Source organism: Nelusetta ayraudi, unplaced genomic scaffold (assembly GCF_046127955.1).
Source record: "Nelusetta ayraudi isolate G7.1 ecotype Tasmania unplaced genomic scaffold, CSIRO-AGI_Nayr_v1 ptg000015l, whole genome shotgun sequence".
Taxonomy (NCBI): Eukaryota; Metazoa; Chordata; class Actinopteri; order Tetraodontiformes; family Monacanthidae; genus Nelusetta; species Nelusetta ayraudi.
Genome location: NW_027466065.1, coordinates 27,383 through 45,637, shown reverse-complemented (window position 1 = coordinate 45,637; position 18,255 = coordinate 27,383). Strand labels below are relative to the sequence as shown.

The 18,255-nt window shown below is 47.6% G+C and overlaps 1 protein-coding gene across 1 annotated transcript in view; it reads right to left on the bottom strand.

The window, feature by feature from the left end:
- LOC142886187 (glutamate receptor ionotropic, NMDA 3B-like) overlaps nucleotides 1–18,255 on the bottom strand; it is a gene marked incomplete at its 5' end in the record, with an annotated part of 42,093 nt that overhangs the window by 7,324 nt on the left and 16,514 nt on the right. Inside the window, 2 exons of the mRNA XM_076023145.1 lie at nucleotides 1,187–1,338; nucleotides 14,420–14,535. Of these exons, the coding sequence (XP_075879260.1) occupies nucleotides 1,187–1,338; nucleotides 14,420–14,535 (268 nt within the window). The remainder of the gene's footprint in view (nucleotides 1–1,186; nucleotides 1,339–14,419; nucleotides 14,536–18,255) is intronic.

The following is an 18,255-nucleotide window of genomic DNA, read 5'->3' as shown; positions in this document are numbered from 1 at the left end:
GGCAGGGTACTTACTCAGTAATCCACTACTGTCATTAAACTACTTTTTTTTTTGCAACAGAGTAATGTAACGGAATTACTCTGGCAAAACTGGTAATTACATCATAATTACTTTATCACGTAACGATTCCATCACCTTTCTGGAATATTTTGCAAACTAAAAATGTCTGCAATTTAGAAAAAACAACAGAAAACAATGATTGTAATGCACACTGATGATGCCGCCATGCATGCAAAGTCATTGATATGCGACGATGCACCAAAACAAGCATGGCGGCGGCAAAAGGAAAAACAGCGATTGTGTTTGATAGCTGGAAATACAAACATTATTTTTATATCATCTGATCTAAATGAAAGAATATCGCGGTTCGTTGTACGTTGAACAAGACGTTCTCAACTGTTACTTTATCTTTTTTTAACTAAAGTAATTAGTAATTGATTACTTATGAAACATAGTAGTTAAAGAAGTAATTAGATTACTTTTAAAAGCAGTAATCACTAGTTGGATTACTTTTATGAAGTAATCCTAACAACACTGTATTTAAGAATATACAGTACATGGAGCAATAAGGGTTCTCTAGTTAGCTGCCATCTTGCGCCGCCATTTTTTTTTTTTTTATTGAAGCTCATCTCACGGTGCTCTAAATACAACACGTGCTGTCAGGCAGGCCTCCTTCAATAACGGGCTTCCGAAAAAATTCTGCACACTTGACCTTTAAAGAGAGACGGCAGGTGGAAGCTGAGCAATTTCCAACACGACACGGCCAATAGATACAGGCAAGGGTGCGCCGTCTCCTTTTTTCAAACCAATGAGAAGGAGGAGGGCAGCGCGCAAGAGACAAAAACACGAAGTGACACTCAGACGGTACGTGCCTGCGACGGCTCTGGTCCGGGCCCGAGTGTTAAACTCGTAGGCCGGACGCAGCCTGCCACGGATCCTTATGCTGAGTTTAAGAGGCGTGCGGCTGCCTTAAAATGAAGCTTTTACGCCGCCTCGAAGGGAACAAACTACATCTCCCACGATGCATGTGAATTATGGTCGTCCTCAAAGTGACTTTGTTCCACGTCTGCAGATATTTATTTATTTTTTTTTTTTGCCACAGTTAAGAGTTCCAAATAATCCCAAAATGTCCAAGATGAGAAAATGCAGAGTGAGCATGTGTTTCCCGCCGCGACCGACAGCTTACCTCGGTGACCGCAAAGACTCTCTTCCCGCAGGGCACCACCTTGTACCACTTGTCATGCAACATGTCCATGAAGCCGTCCGACTTGTAGCGACTCACGAACTCCGACACGTTGCGGGTTAGCGGGGAGCCCTGGGGCAGGCCGATGCCGTAACCTGGAGGGACGAGACGGAGGCTGTAAACACGCCGCGGAGGAGATGAAATTCTTAAGGCGGGTGGCCGGTTGCACCTCGGCAAAAGGTCAGAAGCCCTGTGGAAGGAAAACAAAAACAGGGGATGTGCGAAGCGTTTGCGAATCCACCTTTTCAGATCAGCGAGGGAACTGCCAGCTGTCCCGCGGTTCCCCTCTGCTTTGGTATTTCAGCGGCACAGAGGCTCTAAAGCTGTGCGGATCAAAATATATCGATTTCTGAGGCCCTCCCCTTTATCTCGTTACCGACTTCCCGTTCCCGCTATTAAAAAGGAGGGCGAGCCTAACGTGAGGATGAGGCTGGAGGACATTCATGGTTCCTCAACTTCGGGAAAGCTCAGCAGTTTGAGGGCAGTTTGAGGGCTGAGCCGGTAGCGTCCTTCTGCCTCCTGACCAGCAGGTGGGGCTGCAAGATATGCCGAGGGATGCCTGGCACTAAGGTCAAGCATCCATCCTGGAAAGAGCCCATTGAAAGCTTTTTTTTGCCACCTCAACTCAGAAAAAGGAAGATGCAGTGTTGAATTCTAAGTTATTCTAAATACATTAGCTCTTGCTATGCAGTATAAGAATGTTCTGTTTTTTGGGGAATGGGCTGCATGTTCACAATATAATAGCATAAAGATGGAATAGCAACCAAAACAAGAGAAAAAAAAATCAAATATTGAATCAGCATTTTCTCCATGGACAGCATTGTTTTGCTTCGGCCCTGTCTGGCTTTGGCTGGCGGGTGCAGAGCGACCAGCCGAGGGGAGATGACTCAGGCTAATGCAGCGCGGAAACAAATGTGAATATGACAGATAGAAGGTTCCCTGAATCACCTCCCGAGTTTTGGCTGCCCGCTACAAACCCTCTCCAGATAGATGTGGTTAGATGAATCCAAAAGATTTAGAAAAGCTTTTATCTGCTGCTCTGTATTTTTTTTCTTAAATGAAATTCTGTTTAGAAAATCCGATTAAAGTCCATTCTGGTCAGATTAATCTGTGGGTTGGAGACAAACTTTGGGGGAATCAATGTCAACGTTGCGCTGTTGAGGTTTGTTCTTCATCTTTTTCGGAGTCGTGCTTGTCCTCAACCCTTCCACCACCTTTCCCCTGGTTCTATTGGATGACCCCTGACCCTTTACTGAAGGTCAGGACCTGCTCAAGATTTCTGCCATTAATGGATTATAAGAACTGAATATCGCACCGGCAATATGGCGGAACGCCGATCTTCCCCAGTGGCCACTCGAGGTACTGCAGCAAAAAAATCCCATGGCCCAAAAAGCATTTTCCCCATTGACCACAAGACGGCGTTTCAGTGGCGATTGTGACCTGAAATGCGATCTTTCTATTGTTAATTTTAAGTTATGGTCTTTCAGTCGTTTAAAAAAAATGATAAAGGCCAGAAAATCGCCAGAAAAGAGTTTATTCCCAGTGTGACGTCACAACGTCGTACGTGCTGCTGTGTCTCGGCTCGTTCTGATTGGCTGCGTCCTGACGTGTCTGTAAGTGACGTTCTCCAGGATCGTTCTGATTGGCCAAATAGATCATGTGAGTCACAGAGAAGTGACACGACTGAGCACGCTCTGTGGGCCCATTAATGCGAAAGTGAAAAACCTTTTTGTCGTCTGCGCTGGGTGAGCAACTTCATAGAGATGAATGGGAGTCTGAGGGCCCGGTTTCTGCCTTCTTGGAGATTTAAACCTTCTCAGTCTGTGAAGTGCAGTAATATAACTTTATGATATGGTGCTATACAAACAATCAAACACACAAATAAATAAAATTCTGAAGCATCACCATGAAATAATGTTTCCCCAGTCTAATCTTCAAACACAAAAGGAGGAAGTTTGACTCCGCCCCTTCCCAAAGACACATTAAGCCAAGCTCGTATTTTTACCTGACTCTGCTCTTTACACGCTGTTACACTGGTTTGGCTCCACGCGCACAGCTGAGGTGATTTATTAGTGAAGTCTAAACGACTCGGCCGTAAATTAAAATGCTCTGTGGGAGGAGCCGGACCACCGCGTGGCGAGAGGAGCGGGCGTCCGTCTTCGTTCTGTTTTATGCGTCACTTTTACATTGGCCAGAGCACGTTTTGAAGGCTGCCTTTATTCACGCTTCATTTTCTCGCCAACCCCAATTCTACTGTTATGTATTATTCAATGCGCCTCTTTGACTTTGCTACATGATTATCCCTAATGTGATTGCCTGAAGGTTGCATAAAGAAAAATTAGGCCGCGCCTCATGCTAATTTTGCCATCAATCAATAAGGCATACATCGCCAGCAATCTTGACAAAGGAAATATATGAACACGTGGAAATCTGAATGTGTTACTGTAATGTTCTGGCGAAATAGGATATTTTGTTCCCATGCATCAAGTCAAACAGTATCAAATTAACAAAAAAATAAATAAAAAAACAAAGTGGATAAATGAAACGATAACTTCCACCCAACTCTTGAAACCAATCACTGGAACTGCGATTTTCAAAAACGTTTATCACCGCGCGGGCTCGCTCCATAATTTCACACAGACTCGAGCCACAGATACGACATCCAATTCCGTGGGACAAAGAGGGAGTCGAGGACGATAGAAATCGAGTTGAATCCGCCCTGAACGGATTGAAAAAATGCTGCCGTGGTTGCGTGGAAAAAATTGTTCCACCATCAATTTGTGTTTCTCGCTCATCAGCAGCGCTGCAAGAGCCACGAAACTCGCCCGCTCGTAAATACAGCAAGGTCTTTATCCTGCCTTCATCGGCACTGGCGGCGGAGATTCTTTTCTCTATGCCAACCAGGGCTCCATTTCCATAGGACGCTCGCGAAAACTGAGAGCAGTATAAAACTTGTGTAATGGCAGACCGCGAAGCACGGAACCTTTGTTGCAACAGAGAGACAGGAGAACTCTTCAGACATAGTTTTTATTGGCACACAAAGTCTGTTTCTCTAATGAGCGCTGGCACAAAAAAAAAAAAAGCAAGAAAAATAATGTGATGTTTGGTCTAAATAAAAACAGATTGTTCTGACAGACTTGCTTTCATCCTGCATCTATTTAAATTAGCACAGTAGTGGGTTGCAGGAGGCTTTGCCAGACGGCTGGATGTCAAGAACTCCTGCGTCCTTGCTAATCCACTAAACAGTCTCAGTAATCAGGTTCCTTTTAGTTTTGGAAAATGAGAAAAAAAAGAAACAATCCTCTAGAAGCGACTCATAGCTACCCTTCTAGGCCCCAGAAGAAGACAAAGCAGAAACATACAGGAATTGGCGGCAAGCCTCAATGCTAATTAGCATTGACGCTGCCTCAGCGCCGGAGTTTTTAGAACAGGATGGTGTTTTCGCAGTGAAACAAGAAAGAAAGAGCAGCAGTGAGGTCTTTCCTTGGCAGAAATGCAAAAACATTACATCGACTTGTCGGAAAGGAAGATGAGACGACAAGCAGGATGAGACTTTAAGCCTGGCTACCGCTAACGAGGCTAGCGGAGATGGCACAGCGGTGGTTCGGCCCTTGATCTCTTTCACGGTTTACTTGAAAACAGCAGGCACTGTTGAGGTTGCCAGCCACCAGAAAGAAAGAAACCTGACTCTTTAAACGTGACACACTGTTTGCCCAGCATTTTCTTTTCTCAAGTGCTTTCTATGGGATCATCGCCACATGGCTGCAGTGCAACAAATGAGAAAGATCAAGAAAACGCTCAGTGTGGTTTCGTGAGGATTACAAGAGCAAAAGAACACACGCTTCAGTGTCCAGGGGCTCAGAGTTACGCAGCGAATGTGCGTCAGAAATGAAAACAGTTTCACGATCACTTGGGCGCCGCCTCTCCGAGTGATTTCCCGTCGAGCCGATGCGAAAAAAAACAAAACAAAAAAAACACCTCAGCTGTGGATTAATGAAAGCAGACGCGGCGCAATCAAACACTCGGCAATTAAAGCAATGCCATTACAGAACTATAATATTTAAATGAAGCGTCAGAGCTGAGTGCTTTCTGCCGTCTCCGCCGCCGCCGTGTTCGTTTCAAAACGGCGCTGCCGTGTTTCATTTCAGGACCTTGAAAAGCCAGAGAGAGAAATGTTGCTCTGCCCTTCCCGTAGACTTTGAAACTGCATCTGTTTAGCGTTGTAGTGCAGAGCCACTCTGCCACTCTCTTGCTCTCTCTCTCTCTCACACACACACACACACACACACACACACACACACACACACACACAGACACAGTTGCAGGTACAAAATGAGAAAAATGTGTCCCCGGGTTTGGGACGGAGACCCTTCGAGATTCATTGCCGTACACGATCTCCCGGGGTTGTTTGTTTCATTTCATCTGCAGCCGCAGCCGTGCCAACTGTGCTTTTGTGTGTGATTGACTCAGACCTGGGATTTATTTGCCAGTGTGTTTATGCTTGTGTGCGTGCGCGTGCGTGTTGTCAGTGTGTGTCAGCCTGATGGAGCCGATGCGGACCAAGAGAAAGGGGAGGACGGTGGCCCGGGCCTCGCCCCGCCTCCCCCCCCCCCCCGGCCACCCTCTGGGAGAGAAACTCTTTAAGCCTTCCCTCCCTTTGTTCCTCCACCCTTTGCTACCTTCCTCGCCCTCCTCACCCTCCACCTCTCCTGCTCCCCCCCCCGCCCCCCCCTGCCTTTCGTTTCTTCCCTGACCGAGGTCATTTCTCTCCCACCGCTTGTCGTCGCCGCCGCCGCCTCCCCCAAGTCCGTCCGCGACTTCTTATCTCTGTCATCCCTTCAATTTCCTTCAACGTCTGCCTCACTTGGTTCCTCTCTTTATCTCGGGGCTCCTCTCCCGAGTCCAAACCCCTTTGTCTTCTCATGTCTCATTCGTTTTTTTCCTTCCCCCCCTTCGTCCACTCCAGCGGGAGAGACAGCCCTCACTCATCCCCGTCGTCTCGTCTCATCCCAACGTCTTCACAGCGACTCGGTCAAACGGCAAAGACTCCCAAATCCCCCCAAACTGTCCCAACACTCCGCAACATCCGCTGACTGGCTGGTTTGTTTTCCCCAAAACGCCAACAGATCAAATATTTTACTTCTAAATGAATTTGAAATTTTAATTACTCTGCTGTCACGATTTATTTTTCTCCTCAATTACTTCTAAAGAGAAAATTAGTTTCATCGCTGATTTGATCAAATGAAGCCTACAATTTTTTTTTTTTTGGGGGGGGGGGGGTAATTGCAAAGTATGGGCATCGACTTAGACTGCGGTGATTTAATCATCCATTAAGCAGTTTTATAACATGCATTAGTGATGGAGAGCCCAAAGACGAACTGGCGGAATTCCGCCTCCCAGTTATGATGAGCTCACTTAATTACACACCGCCATCACGCTGAAGTAAATGTCCGTTGCAGCCATCAGTCAGTACACACTCAGATAAAGCATGTCAGGCATCCGGTAGTGCTGCTTTAACGTCTGGCCTCGGCACTTTGTCGTTACATTAGAGTATCAGATCTGCGAGCTGAGAGTAATTAAAAAAATCCAAACTAATTCCCAGGTTTCCCCTTCTTTTGATATTTCAGCTCCAAACGGATGGGCAGACCATTTGAATCCTCCACACACAATTAAATATCATCAATTATCTCCAGATCTCCAGAAAACATTCAAGCTCAATTTGTTTTTGTTGTTTTTTGTTTTTTGTTTATTATTCCTATGTGTTTATTGGGTTTTTTGGCCTGATCCTTGATGTTATTATCTATTGCATGAAATAGGTGTCCTCAGTTCAATGTTGTCCATATATTGTGTTGTTGTTTTGTCTCTACTGTTTGTATGTTTTAGACTTCAAACCACTGCCTGTTGTAACTCAAATTGCCCTCTTGGGACATTATTAAAGTACTTGACCTGACTTGAATTCAAAAATTCAAACTCAAACGAGAATGTTTTTTTTTTTTTTTAGACCAAGAGACTTTCCCCCCCTTTATGAAGTTATAAATGACACGGTGGACGTCCCTGCGTCACTCCGGCGCAAACCAAACAACCGTCTCAACCTCCGATTCTCCCACCAGCTGCATCCTGATCTTCAGTCATGCCTGGCTGAACCACACACACACACAGGCTTGCACACACACGCACACGCACGACCACACACTCATACAAACAAGCATCGAGTGGCTTTGTGTTGGGCAGCAATATTATTAATGGGGTGTGTCTGGACTGTCGTAAACATCTCCCAGCAGCACTCGCTGACTGTTGCGCAGCGATGTCTCTCTCTCTCTCTCTCTCTCTCTCTCTCTTCCTCCTCCTCCTCCTCCTCTCTGCTGAAGCAGCTCCGGGACTCGAGCCCAGCGCCTCGCCTGCAGCCACTCGCCTGCAGCCACTCGCCTGCCGATGCCCAACCCGCCCGTCTCCCTGTATCTCTCCACCACAAGCCGCTCTATAAATCCTGCCCGTGCATCCTCGTGCCGACCCAATATCTCCGCCCTCCCCCCCCTCATGTTTTAACGCCACATCCTCCTCTCCGTGTGTCTATTTGTCCGTCCATCCGTCCATCCGTCCCTTCCCCGCCTCCCCTCACTCCATCTGCTTAGGGTGAAGGTTTGTCTTGATTACAGGACTCTGTTGGCCGCCTCTTTTATCACGCGCTGTGCAGAAAGGCACAAACTGGCAGTGGCCAAATGAAAGCCCTCTATCTCTTTCTTGTGCTCAACTCCCACCTCGCTCGGCCCGCCACGCCGGCCCTCCCCTTTCATTTTTCCCCTCCTCCCTCCCCGTTTCCTAACCTTTGTTGTTCTTTTGCTTTATTTACACCCCTCACCCCCTCCGCCGTTTGTTATTTTCCATGCCTCCCGCTTTCCTATCGGCGCCACTTCCTGTTCTTCCAACAATTTATTACGATCCTCCCCCTCCCATGCAGCGCTTTGAGGGTTATCTGCAAGGCAGGGCCAACACGGACGATAAAAAAAGGGGAATGCAGGCTGAAATTGGGGGCCAGTACAGTTCCTACTGATGCCCACTGGGCTGAATCACAGCGCAGACTTCTGTGCTGATCACCACCTGCTGTCCAAGACTGGTCTCCATGCGTTCAGACACGAAGACTGCAAGTGACAAAAAACATTGTGGGCCACTGAAAGAATAAACAATACTAACGCTACACTCTGATTGGTAGCCCAGTCAGCATAGCCAGCAGTCTAGAGGCTACCCTGCCTTAAACACTGCAAAGCTTTGGCTAAAACCTACGCAGGCCAAATGTGCAGCGTCACTCCACCAGGAAGCAACCAGATGACCTGATGATTCACAGCGCGCAGCGAAAAGCGTGGAGGGGAGAACCGCGTTCGGCAGTTTACGTGACCCACTTCCCCGAGTGCATCAGTCAGCAGCGAGGGCGTGTCCGACCCCAGCGACGTGGAGACAATTGATGATGATGACAAGGACGCCAGCGACTCCACGTTGGAATAAATCACCAAAGACCGAGAGAAAAGACGCCCGTGTCAGATTTATTTCATTGCAGCGGTGCCACGGCGAACGTCGTACTCAGAGCAAGACGTTTGCGGGTTCTGTTTCCTCCCTGTGTCTGCGTGGGATCTTCTCATCTCCTCCTCAGCCCTCCCGCAGTCCAAAATAGGTTAACGGGCAACTCTAAACTGTCAGCATGTGTGAGTGTGTATGTGTGTGTGAATGGATGGTGTTTTTTTTTCGTGTCCCCATGCATCCCCTGCAATGTGCTGCCGACTTGTCTGGGGGTGTAGCCCCAACCTCCACCCCAAGACAGCTGGAATCGACTCCCTGCTCCCCCGAGATCCTGGATGCAGGAGAACGTGATAGAAGGATGAAACACACACACACACACATGGAGGGACTCCTATAAGTATCGATTTAACACTGGCATCGGGTGAAAAAAACCTAAATTGGCTTTACCAGTAACTGCATTTACAAGGACTTCTGCATGCAGGTCGGGATCCTGATCCCAGTTTTAATCACACTGGGGTGATATGGTCTTGACACGCCAGTCAGAGAAACCTGTATATTCACACCCCGTGTGTACAAGACAAATAACAGCAGCCCGGCTTGGGTTGACTGCGTGTCATTTGTGTAGGTGCCCGAGATGTTTATTGTTGCAAAAAATAAGATGCAATTTCTTTTTCTTTTTTTTTGAAAGCTGAGACCTGGAAAAAAAATAAGAGACCGGCTTATTGCTGGGGGGCTCAGCGCAGCCGGATGGCGATGTCGCGCTGCGTATTTGACTTATCCGCCTCATTTTAAATGACAGGAGAAAAGAGCGGCAGCAGGTATTAAGCGCGCGCTCACCTCTTGCTGCCATCAGCGCCACCGAAAGGAGTGAGTGGCGGGTGCAAAATACGAGGCAGGGATCGGCCTACTTCGGCAGGTTTAATTACGATCATGGCTCGTGTTGTAGTTAAAGATGCATGTTAGATGAACGGGATGCTTATTGTGTCGTGATGCAAAAGTTTTCTTACCTTACCTGGGGGAAAAAAGAATAACTTTGCAGGTGGAAAGAGACTGCGCTGTGGCGACCGTAAAAACAGGACATGATGTTGACATGCGCAAAGAAAACGGCTGCGCGCTTAAACTGAAACTCAAACACACGGAAGGTCAAGTGGCTAATGATGTAAACACAGTCAGTGTTTGTTGTATGATGAAAGTAAATTATTCAAGACGCGTGCATGTGGGATCCTCCTGCCACACTGGTGGGAACTCTCATCCCTGTCATGAACAAACGCAGCCGTATAAAAGTTCGGGGTCAGAGGTCAAACGTGCAGTGGGAGGCGATGTAGATGTTTTTCGGGCCGCGAGTGGGAAGAAACCCCTGCGAGTCACACTGCGCAAGAGCAGATGACATGTGACAGTTAAAGTCGCGCTATTATCCACAGCATCTATTTAGGCCGACGAAAGGCCTTGCCTGGGACTTTTATTGGAGTGGCGACATAATTCCTCCTGACGGATGGCCTTTATTTCTGGAAGCTGACGCAATTTACAGTGCTGCGAGTGAACCACATCACCCCGTTACCCCTACTGCCCGACAGCCTGCCCGCCCGCCGCCTGTAATGCATGCAACACTGTCATATATCGCTTTGGGAAAATCGCTTTCTTTGCCATTATGCCGGCGTTAGTGTTGTGCGCTCGGCTCTAATTGTCACACAGAGCAATTAAAGCCTTTATCAGAGACTGATCGGTGGCTTGTTAGCAAACTGTTCTCTTTATTTATCTCTCCATCAGTGCCTCCAAAACATTGCGACGTGTCGGGATGCTGCTGATATGTCGTCTCCTTAACGACGTCGCAGTGACACAGTGACGGTAACGGAAGTTGGGGATCTTGATGTTGCCTGCTTGCACAATACTAATTTTCCCACCAACAGATGTGCACATGCTGCACAACATCCATTCCGTCCATCTCTCCTCGGTTTATCCGAGATGCTCCAGGCCTGAGTTTCACCAGGTATGGATAATCCCTTCAGCGAATCCTCGCTCCATGGATGGCACGTACCAGGACCCGCCCCAATCAATGCACAAACCATCTAACCTGGCTGCTTTTGATGGTACAGAGCTGCAGCTCAATTCTGAACTCCCTCTGGATGTCTGAGTTCCCTACTCGATGTCTCTAAGGGCTGGGAATAGGCACGCAGTAGAGCGAGCAAATGGAACGGTGCAGGGTGGGGTATCTGCCCTGAGTGAGTTCAAATATCTTGGATCATTGGACAACGGCAAACGGAGTGCGGCGATATGAGGAGGAGAGTCAGCAGCGATATACATTGAGGTGAGGAAAGAGCTGAGCTGCAACACCGAGCTGTTGAATCCTCTCTTTGCCATCCCTCATTTATGATCCCGAGCTTAGGGTATCGACCAAATGACCTATCCTTGGGCCGAGCCTGGGCAACACACCGGACAAATTGCCAGTTTATTGCAGGGCTGACACAGAATCAATTCCTCCAAACTATAGTGAACTCCAATGATTCAGCTGCTGACTGAAATAGTGACTGGCATACCAACGCCGCAGTGACAGTGCCCTGGCGAGCCTTCCGGGACGCATCCTGATCAGATGCCCGAACCACCTCAATTGACTTCTTTCGACTCCACGGAGCAGCGGCCTCACTCTGAACTCCCTCCGGACTGCCCTCCCTTCTCACTCTCTCTATCTCTGAGGGCTGAGGCCCAGAAACTCCCTGGAGGAACATCATTTTGGGAATGTGTATCCAAGAGCGAGCAAACTCCTCGCCAGACTCGTTTGGGGAGTTTCTTCCCCTGAGCCAAAGAGCTCAAGTGTCTTGGAGTCGTGATGGAGGTGGTGGCAGACAGGCGGTTTGGGGGCAGCGTCCGTGGGGATGCGGCCGCTGAACTGATAAAGAAAGAGCTGAACTACAAAAGGAAGCTCTGGATTTCTTTGCGTTCTAACACTCATTTATGCTCATCAGCTGTTTGTAGCCTCCTTCTTTTTTCAGTCAATGGGTGGAGCTACAACCTGGACAAGTCACACTTATGGCCACTTAACTTAAAATTGAATGTCTCATTCAGGAGGTAGAGCGTGTTGTCCAATGACTGAAAGGTTGGCGGCTCAAGTCCCACTCCATCCCAGTCTCTGTCCAGTAGCTGCGTTTCCATTACCCCGAGAATTGCGCAAAACCTAAATATCGCAACATAGAACTGGAAATGGAAACACCTAAAATTCGAAAAACCTCACTAAAAGGTTTTTAGGCAACGTATCGATACAGAGGTATATTGCAAAAGTGTCATGGAAACACTTCTTTCGTATTTACGTGTCACCGGACTTGACATACGTGGTCACGTAAATCTCGTGGGACAAGATTTTAAGAGAATTATGGCTTATACGCTTCACACCATTCAATGGAAACACCTGCAAATCGCAATCGTACTTTTATTTGTAATTTTAGAAATATCACGGGTGGAAATTGAACCAACGGCCTTCTCGCTGTGAGTGAGCTAGCCGCTGCACCACTGTGTGCACATATGAGTATTGCGCCAGTGTGTTTTGCATTATACCAACATCTGTTTGAAAGCTTTTCTTGAAAATTGTAGGAACCTTATTGTTTTCTCTTGTCCTTTCACTCTGCCCTGAGATCACAAAGCGAAGCTCGTGATGAGGAAGAGGCGAGTGACAGTGGCAAGTCAACTTTGTTCATTGCGAAAGGCTGACAGCGCGCATCTCACGCGTGCTCTTTGTCTTTTCCCGCTTTCCCATGTTGACTCTTTGGCAGACGGGGGAGAGGAGGAGAGGAAAGAGGACGTTATGTAAAATGAAAAAAGACAACAAAAAAACCTAGAAAGCCTCAAAGAAACCTTAAAAAAAAAGACTGGCATCAAGGAATCAAACAAGCACCATCATCAAAAATCCCACACACAGACACGCACGCAGTTTGTAGGCGTGTGTTCACCCATTGCAGCAGCGTCCGACTTGAATATAATAAGTGTTCCGGCTGGGCTTTGTGGTGAATAATAGATAGGGGGAGTACTTTTACCCTGCAGCGTTACAAGTTCATCCAGTGAATCACTGTGTGCTGCTGTCAAACGTGTGGCTAAGACAAGCATTTCATCTGCTCTCTGACCGTGCGTGCACGTGTGCGTGCGTATGGCACGCGTGCACCGCCAGTGGGTTTTCAACAGTACCGTGTCTGACATGTACAGGTGAGGCTACTGTGCATGCCAGCGCACGCAGAGTGAAGCTTCAGAGGGAGAGACAGAGGGAGAGGGAGAGAGAGAGAGCGCAAGACCATAATTGCATTATGGGAGGACAAATCTTTCCGTGCGCTCTGTTTGCAAGGACACACCTTCCGAGCTGAGAACGAGAGGTTGTTCCCCCGCTAGGTCAATTTATTTTTAGATATTAAAAGGTCTCACAATAGGCGAAATGCGCTTCGCCAGTAGTTTTCTTACAATATTTTTTCTCCATCCTGCCAAGAACACTGCAGAAATGAGAAAAACACACTCTTATTTATTTATTTATTTTGGCTTGCTCCAATTATAACAGTGTATGTGCCAAAACACCCTGTTCGGGAAGTCTGCCTTTTGTGATGTCACAAAGGGCTCTGAATTGTCTCCCAACACTGCCAGCCACTAGTGACATCATCTTTGTTGGACAAAACTTGAAATAATTTAGCAGGAAGCTACAAGTCAGTTTTTTTTTGTTTTTTTTTGCCAAAGGCTGTAAACAGAGGGTTAAATCTGATTTCAACAGGCTGCATGGGGAACCCGAAAGGCAAAAGGGCATCAGAGAGGAAGCAGCTGCATGTGCAGCCACATGTTTTTAGTTTAATGTAGTTTAGCGAAACAGCAGAAGCGCCTCAGGGCTCGGCCCGGGGTGCTAACATGCAACCGGCGTAGCAGCTCACACCGACAGGAAGCCTCGAGCTGTTACTACCTGGCTGTTGCTGTCTGCAGGCTATTTCCTGGATGGATCCGTTGCACCAAGCCCATTGGCAAGATTCAAATGAAACCACAAGTGTTTCCCGCAAGTGTAGGGTAAGAAGAGCACAGGTGGTGCATTGCTAGTTGCGCAGTGCAGTCACACAGTGTTTGGAAGGGTAAAGTTAACGAGAAAGCAGACATGTTTTACAGCAGTGATTCTAAACTAGTGGAGTCTCGGGACCCACATGTTTTTTTCCTTATCATGAAGTCCCGACCCAGATTTATTCCACAGCACGAAAAAAGTATTCCACAAAAATAAAAACGCTAGCCCAATTTCCATCATGCCTGGGAAATAAATTATTGAATTTATTGAATTGAATTATGTGTCCTGCCAAATAAATGCCCAACATTTTACTTTAAGAAGATTTTCATATACTTTAAGAAAATTTCAAAAAGTGAAACCGCCCACGGAGCCATGGCCCAATCAAAACAGCTCCACCGCCCACTTTTTGGCTCCCAACCCGCCAGTTGAGAAACACTGTTTGACAGAACATTCTGGCAGAGAGATAACAATGACGAGAGGGCAGTCTGAGAAGACAATCGCACTCAAGCCATGTTACACCAGCAGAGTCTTGAAGAAGGTTTGTAGAAAGGAAGCAGGAAATCAATGTCGATACGTCAATAGTGATTAGAAACGACAAGTGTGGCTTTCTCGTGTGTGTGTGTGTGTGTGTGTGTGTGCGTGCGTGCGTGTACCCTCGATGGCGAACGGCTTCCCCACAGTGAGCAGCTTGCAGTCGGCGTCGATCGAAACCTCAAAGTCCAGCAGGGCCTTGTCCATGATGAAGGCGTCCAGGGTCGGAGGGTCTGTCCTTCACCGCAACGACAGCACACAACGGCACAACAGTGAGACGGGCAATTTTTCCTCTCTCTCTCTCTCTCTCTCTCCCCCCCCCCCCTCTCTCTTAAACTTTTCCCCGAGACCTTTTCACCTAGATTTACTTGCACAATCTCCTCACACTCTGCCGATACCTGTGCAGGGGGAAAGCCTATATTTAGGGCCGCTGTCATCGCACTTTGTCATTCATCCGGGTGGGGGTGGTGGGAGATTAGCTGCGTTCTAATACACTGTGTAAACACATACATCATTACCTGAGCCGCCAGCCCCTGCGCCACGCCGATAAGGAGCGAAAAGCAACGCCGGCCAAGTATCTACCGCTCTCGCCATATCGATCCAATTGACCCTAATTGACCCTTAATTATAGAGCCGCTCCGCTGCGCACGACCTCGCTGAGGAAAAAACAAAAAAAAACAAACAAAAAAAACGGCATTTCAGTGGTTTCTCGGGATTTGAATACAACCGGCAGCGCAGCGGCAGCACAGTGTCACGTCGTGCACATTTTTCAAATTCCGCGCAAAAATACCCGTGACAGTGCCCGAGGGCGCACGGGCTTCGCGCTTCCGATGGCGGCGCGTGCGCCTGAACGCGGCGCGGCGTCCACGAGGCAGGGAGGAGATGAAGCCGAGCGGCGCCAGAATGTTGACGAGCCCCTCCCCCGCCCCCGAAAACCAGAAAAAGTCTGCACTTTAGACTCAGAGCTGGCCAAGCAGTAAAAGGCCTTTATATTTAGTTTTCGTCCGCACTCCCCCTGCCAGGACCTGTCAGAGGGAAACGAGGCGGAGGAGCGAGCGAGAAGAGGTGGGGAGGCGGCCGGCCGCTTCCCGCTCCTTCTGCTTCTTCTTCCAGAGCCGAGCAGGGATGGGAGATACCCGACGCCTGGCCTCTGAGAGTGCATGTGGAGTGCACCCCCCCCCCCTCCCTGGAGGCCTTGCGTGTCTGTTTTGTCCGGCGAGCGTGCGGCAGGTTTGGCGTTGACGCGTGTGCAGCCTCAGGGCGCTCGCTCTCGCTCTTCAGGAGGAGGCTCCTGAGGTTTATTCCCGCTTCTCTCCTGAGATTTGAGCGCAGTATTGGGGTCAGTAGTTCTGCCAGCGCAGTATTTCACTCCCGCACCGCTCTCTCTCCCCCCCCCGCCCCTTCCTCCTCCTCGTCTTCTTCACTGGCAAACAAACACCGCCTTCATCCTTCTCTCCAACCCCCCCCCCCCGCACCCCAACCCCTCCGCCACCACCCCCCTCCCCTCACCCCTTCTCATCCTCTTCCTCTGAACAAGCACTTTGTAGCTTCCTCTCTCGTATCACACAGTCAGCACATGCACTCGTCTCCCCCGCATCTCCGCCGCTGTTCCGTGGAGTGTCTGGGAAGCATGTGATGATTGTGTTTGCCAACCTGTTTGTTTGTGCCGCGGCACAGGCGCGCACCACCGGGCTCCTGTTGGTATGCATGGGCTAGGTGAGTGCGTTTGCTAGACTGAGCTTCACCGATGGAGGCCAGACAGTAAAATATTTCTGTGATAATGTCATAAATGTGTAATAAATGTGTAATAAATATGGATATTCATGACTATTTGAAGGTCCCACATGATGCAATTTATTACATGATTATTACATGATAATCATATCATAAATATGGACATTAATGAATATCTGAAGGTCCCACATGATGCAAAATATATGTGCAGCATCGATATGTATCTCGGCCCAGTCTGTGAACTCCTCACAATTGGAAAAAAACAAAAATCCATCCTTTTCTGTTTTCTCTTGCGTGTCTCAGTTCTGCCAATGGGTTCTTTGTGATGTCACAATAGGAAGTTACACTTATAGATGGCAAGTGACAACAACCCCACCAAGGTTTTGGCTACGTTGCCTTGTTTTCGTCTCATTCTCAACACATCAAAGCCCCGGCATCTGCATCGCCTTTGGCAGGAGGCTGTAAACAGAGGGCTAAAACCAGGGTATGGCTTTATGGAAATCTACAGTTTATTAAGTTAGTTTTAGTTTTTAATCTTGAGCATTAATCTACGCAAGTCTGCTCGGCTAGTATGAAAATGAAAATGTGCGAAAATGGATTTAAATCGGGGCCCTTGAAATATTTGCTTGGTGAATATTGAGCTCTGAGCAGCCATATAGTGAGTTTATAAAACATGGAGCATCTTGATAAATTAAAGACCTCAAGATCAAACGGAATCTTTAGCTTTACCTCGACTAAAACATGAACAGAAATACTGAAATATGCTCAGAACACAATTTTTTCCCTGACTACATTATTACTACATTTTGACATTTTCCCCCTTACATATTTTAAACCAATGTTTTAATCATTATAAGGATTTCTTCTTTTCTTTCTACTCGTAAGGACGACCGAGCACCTTTGCTTGATCAGCCCCGGAGGGTTTGTTCTCTGCAGACATACAACCGCTAGCAAAGAGAGCCGTCAACACCGACTCGAGAGAATAACGACTCAGGACTTAAAGGAACAAACAAAGGATTTAACTGTGCTCCACTCGTGCAAACAAGCTGGAGCGTCGGCGTCTATCGTGCAGTTTTTCCTTGATTAAATGGGCAGGAGGTACGAGGGAGGCTAAGCAGCAACTCCAAGCTCCTCCAAAGGAAACACAGAAGGAAACCTGGAAGCTGGGTGACGTTTTTTAGCGTGAAAAGGAGAGCGGAGAGCGACGCTGACGGTTATGCAGGATGGTGTTTTGGGCTGTTCTGCCAACTGTTGCTCTCAGGAGCTTCAACAAACCGCTGTTTTTTAGCAGGAGGTTGTAAACAGAGGGCTAAACGGTTTGAGCCAATTTTTTTTTGTTATCTTTACAACTTTCTACACTGTAGTGCAGATAGACACTGAAGTATACAGTATATGAGCGAGATATTTGTAATAATGCAGCAAAGGAAAACACGTTAAATAACTCTAAATATGCTTTTAATGAAAGGTGGCGATTTCGAAGAATTGAAATATAAAATGAGTTGATTTACACTAACATAATCCCATGTGTGTTCATATGTAGTTTTGATGCCTTCATTGAGAAACCGCAATGGGAATAGTCATGAGAATGAAAGACGAGACATTAAATTCATAGGGTGCGTCCAAACTTGTGACTGATAGTGTAAGTTTTCAGACGCAGTCATTTGTGTACGCAGTGTACGCAGGCAGGCCAGAGTGGGGCCACGTGGTGAATCCACCATCGCAGAAACACATTTCACAACCTCCACCACCTCCACAGACACTTTGCAGACTGCTCTCTGTCCCCTCTGATTCAATTGAATGTTTTAATGCATTACATAAAAAAAAAAAGAAAAAAGAAAAAAACCCTCAAACTTTTCGGCGGTGAATGATACGCGTTATGTAAATAAAACACGCCTCGTCTCGCCGCTTTCATCTCGGCACAATCCCCCCGCGACGACCCAGCCATCCACAGCCATTATTACCTCATTTTGTCCCTGACCTCCATTCATCTCCGCACTCGCAGCTTTAATTAACCAAATTGTGTTTTTCTTTTTCTTTTCCACCCTTCCCCCTGAAATGAATTTTATGCAACGTGGCTTTCACCTCGCTTACACTTTGTTGCCGACACGTAACATCGCAGACAGGCGGCGGCGGCGGCGGCGGCGTCCCAGCGCTGCGTTTTGCTCCTACGTCTGTTTCCCGATACAAAGAGCGTGCGTGCAAAAGAGTCCTTGACGCAGAGGCG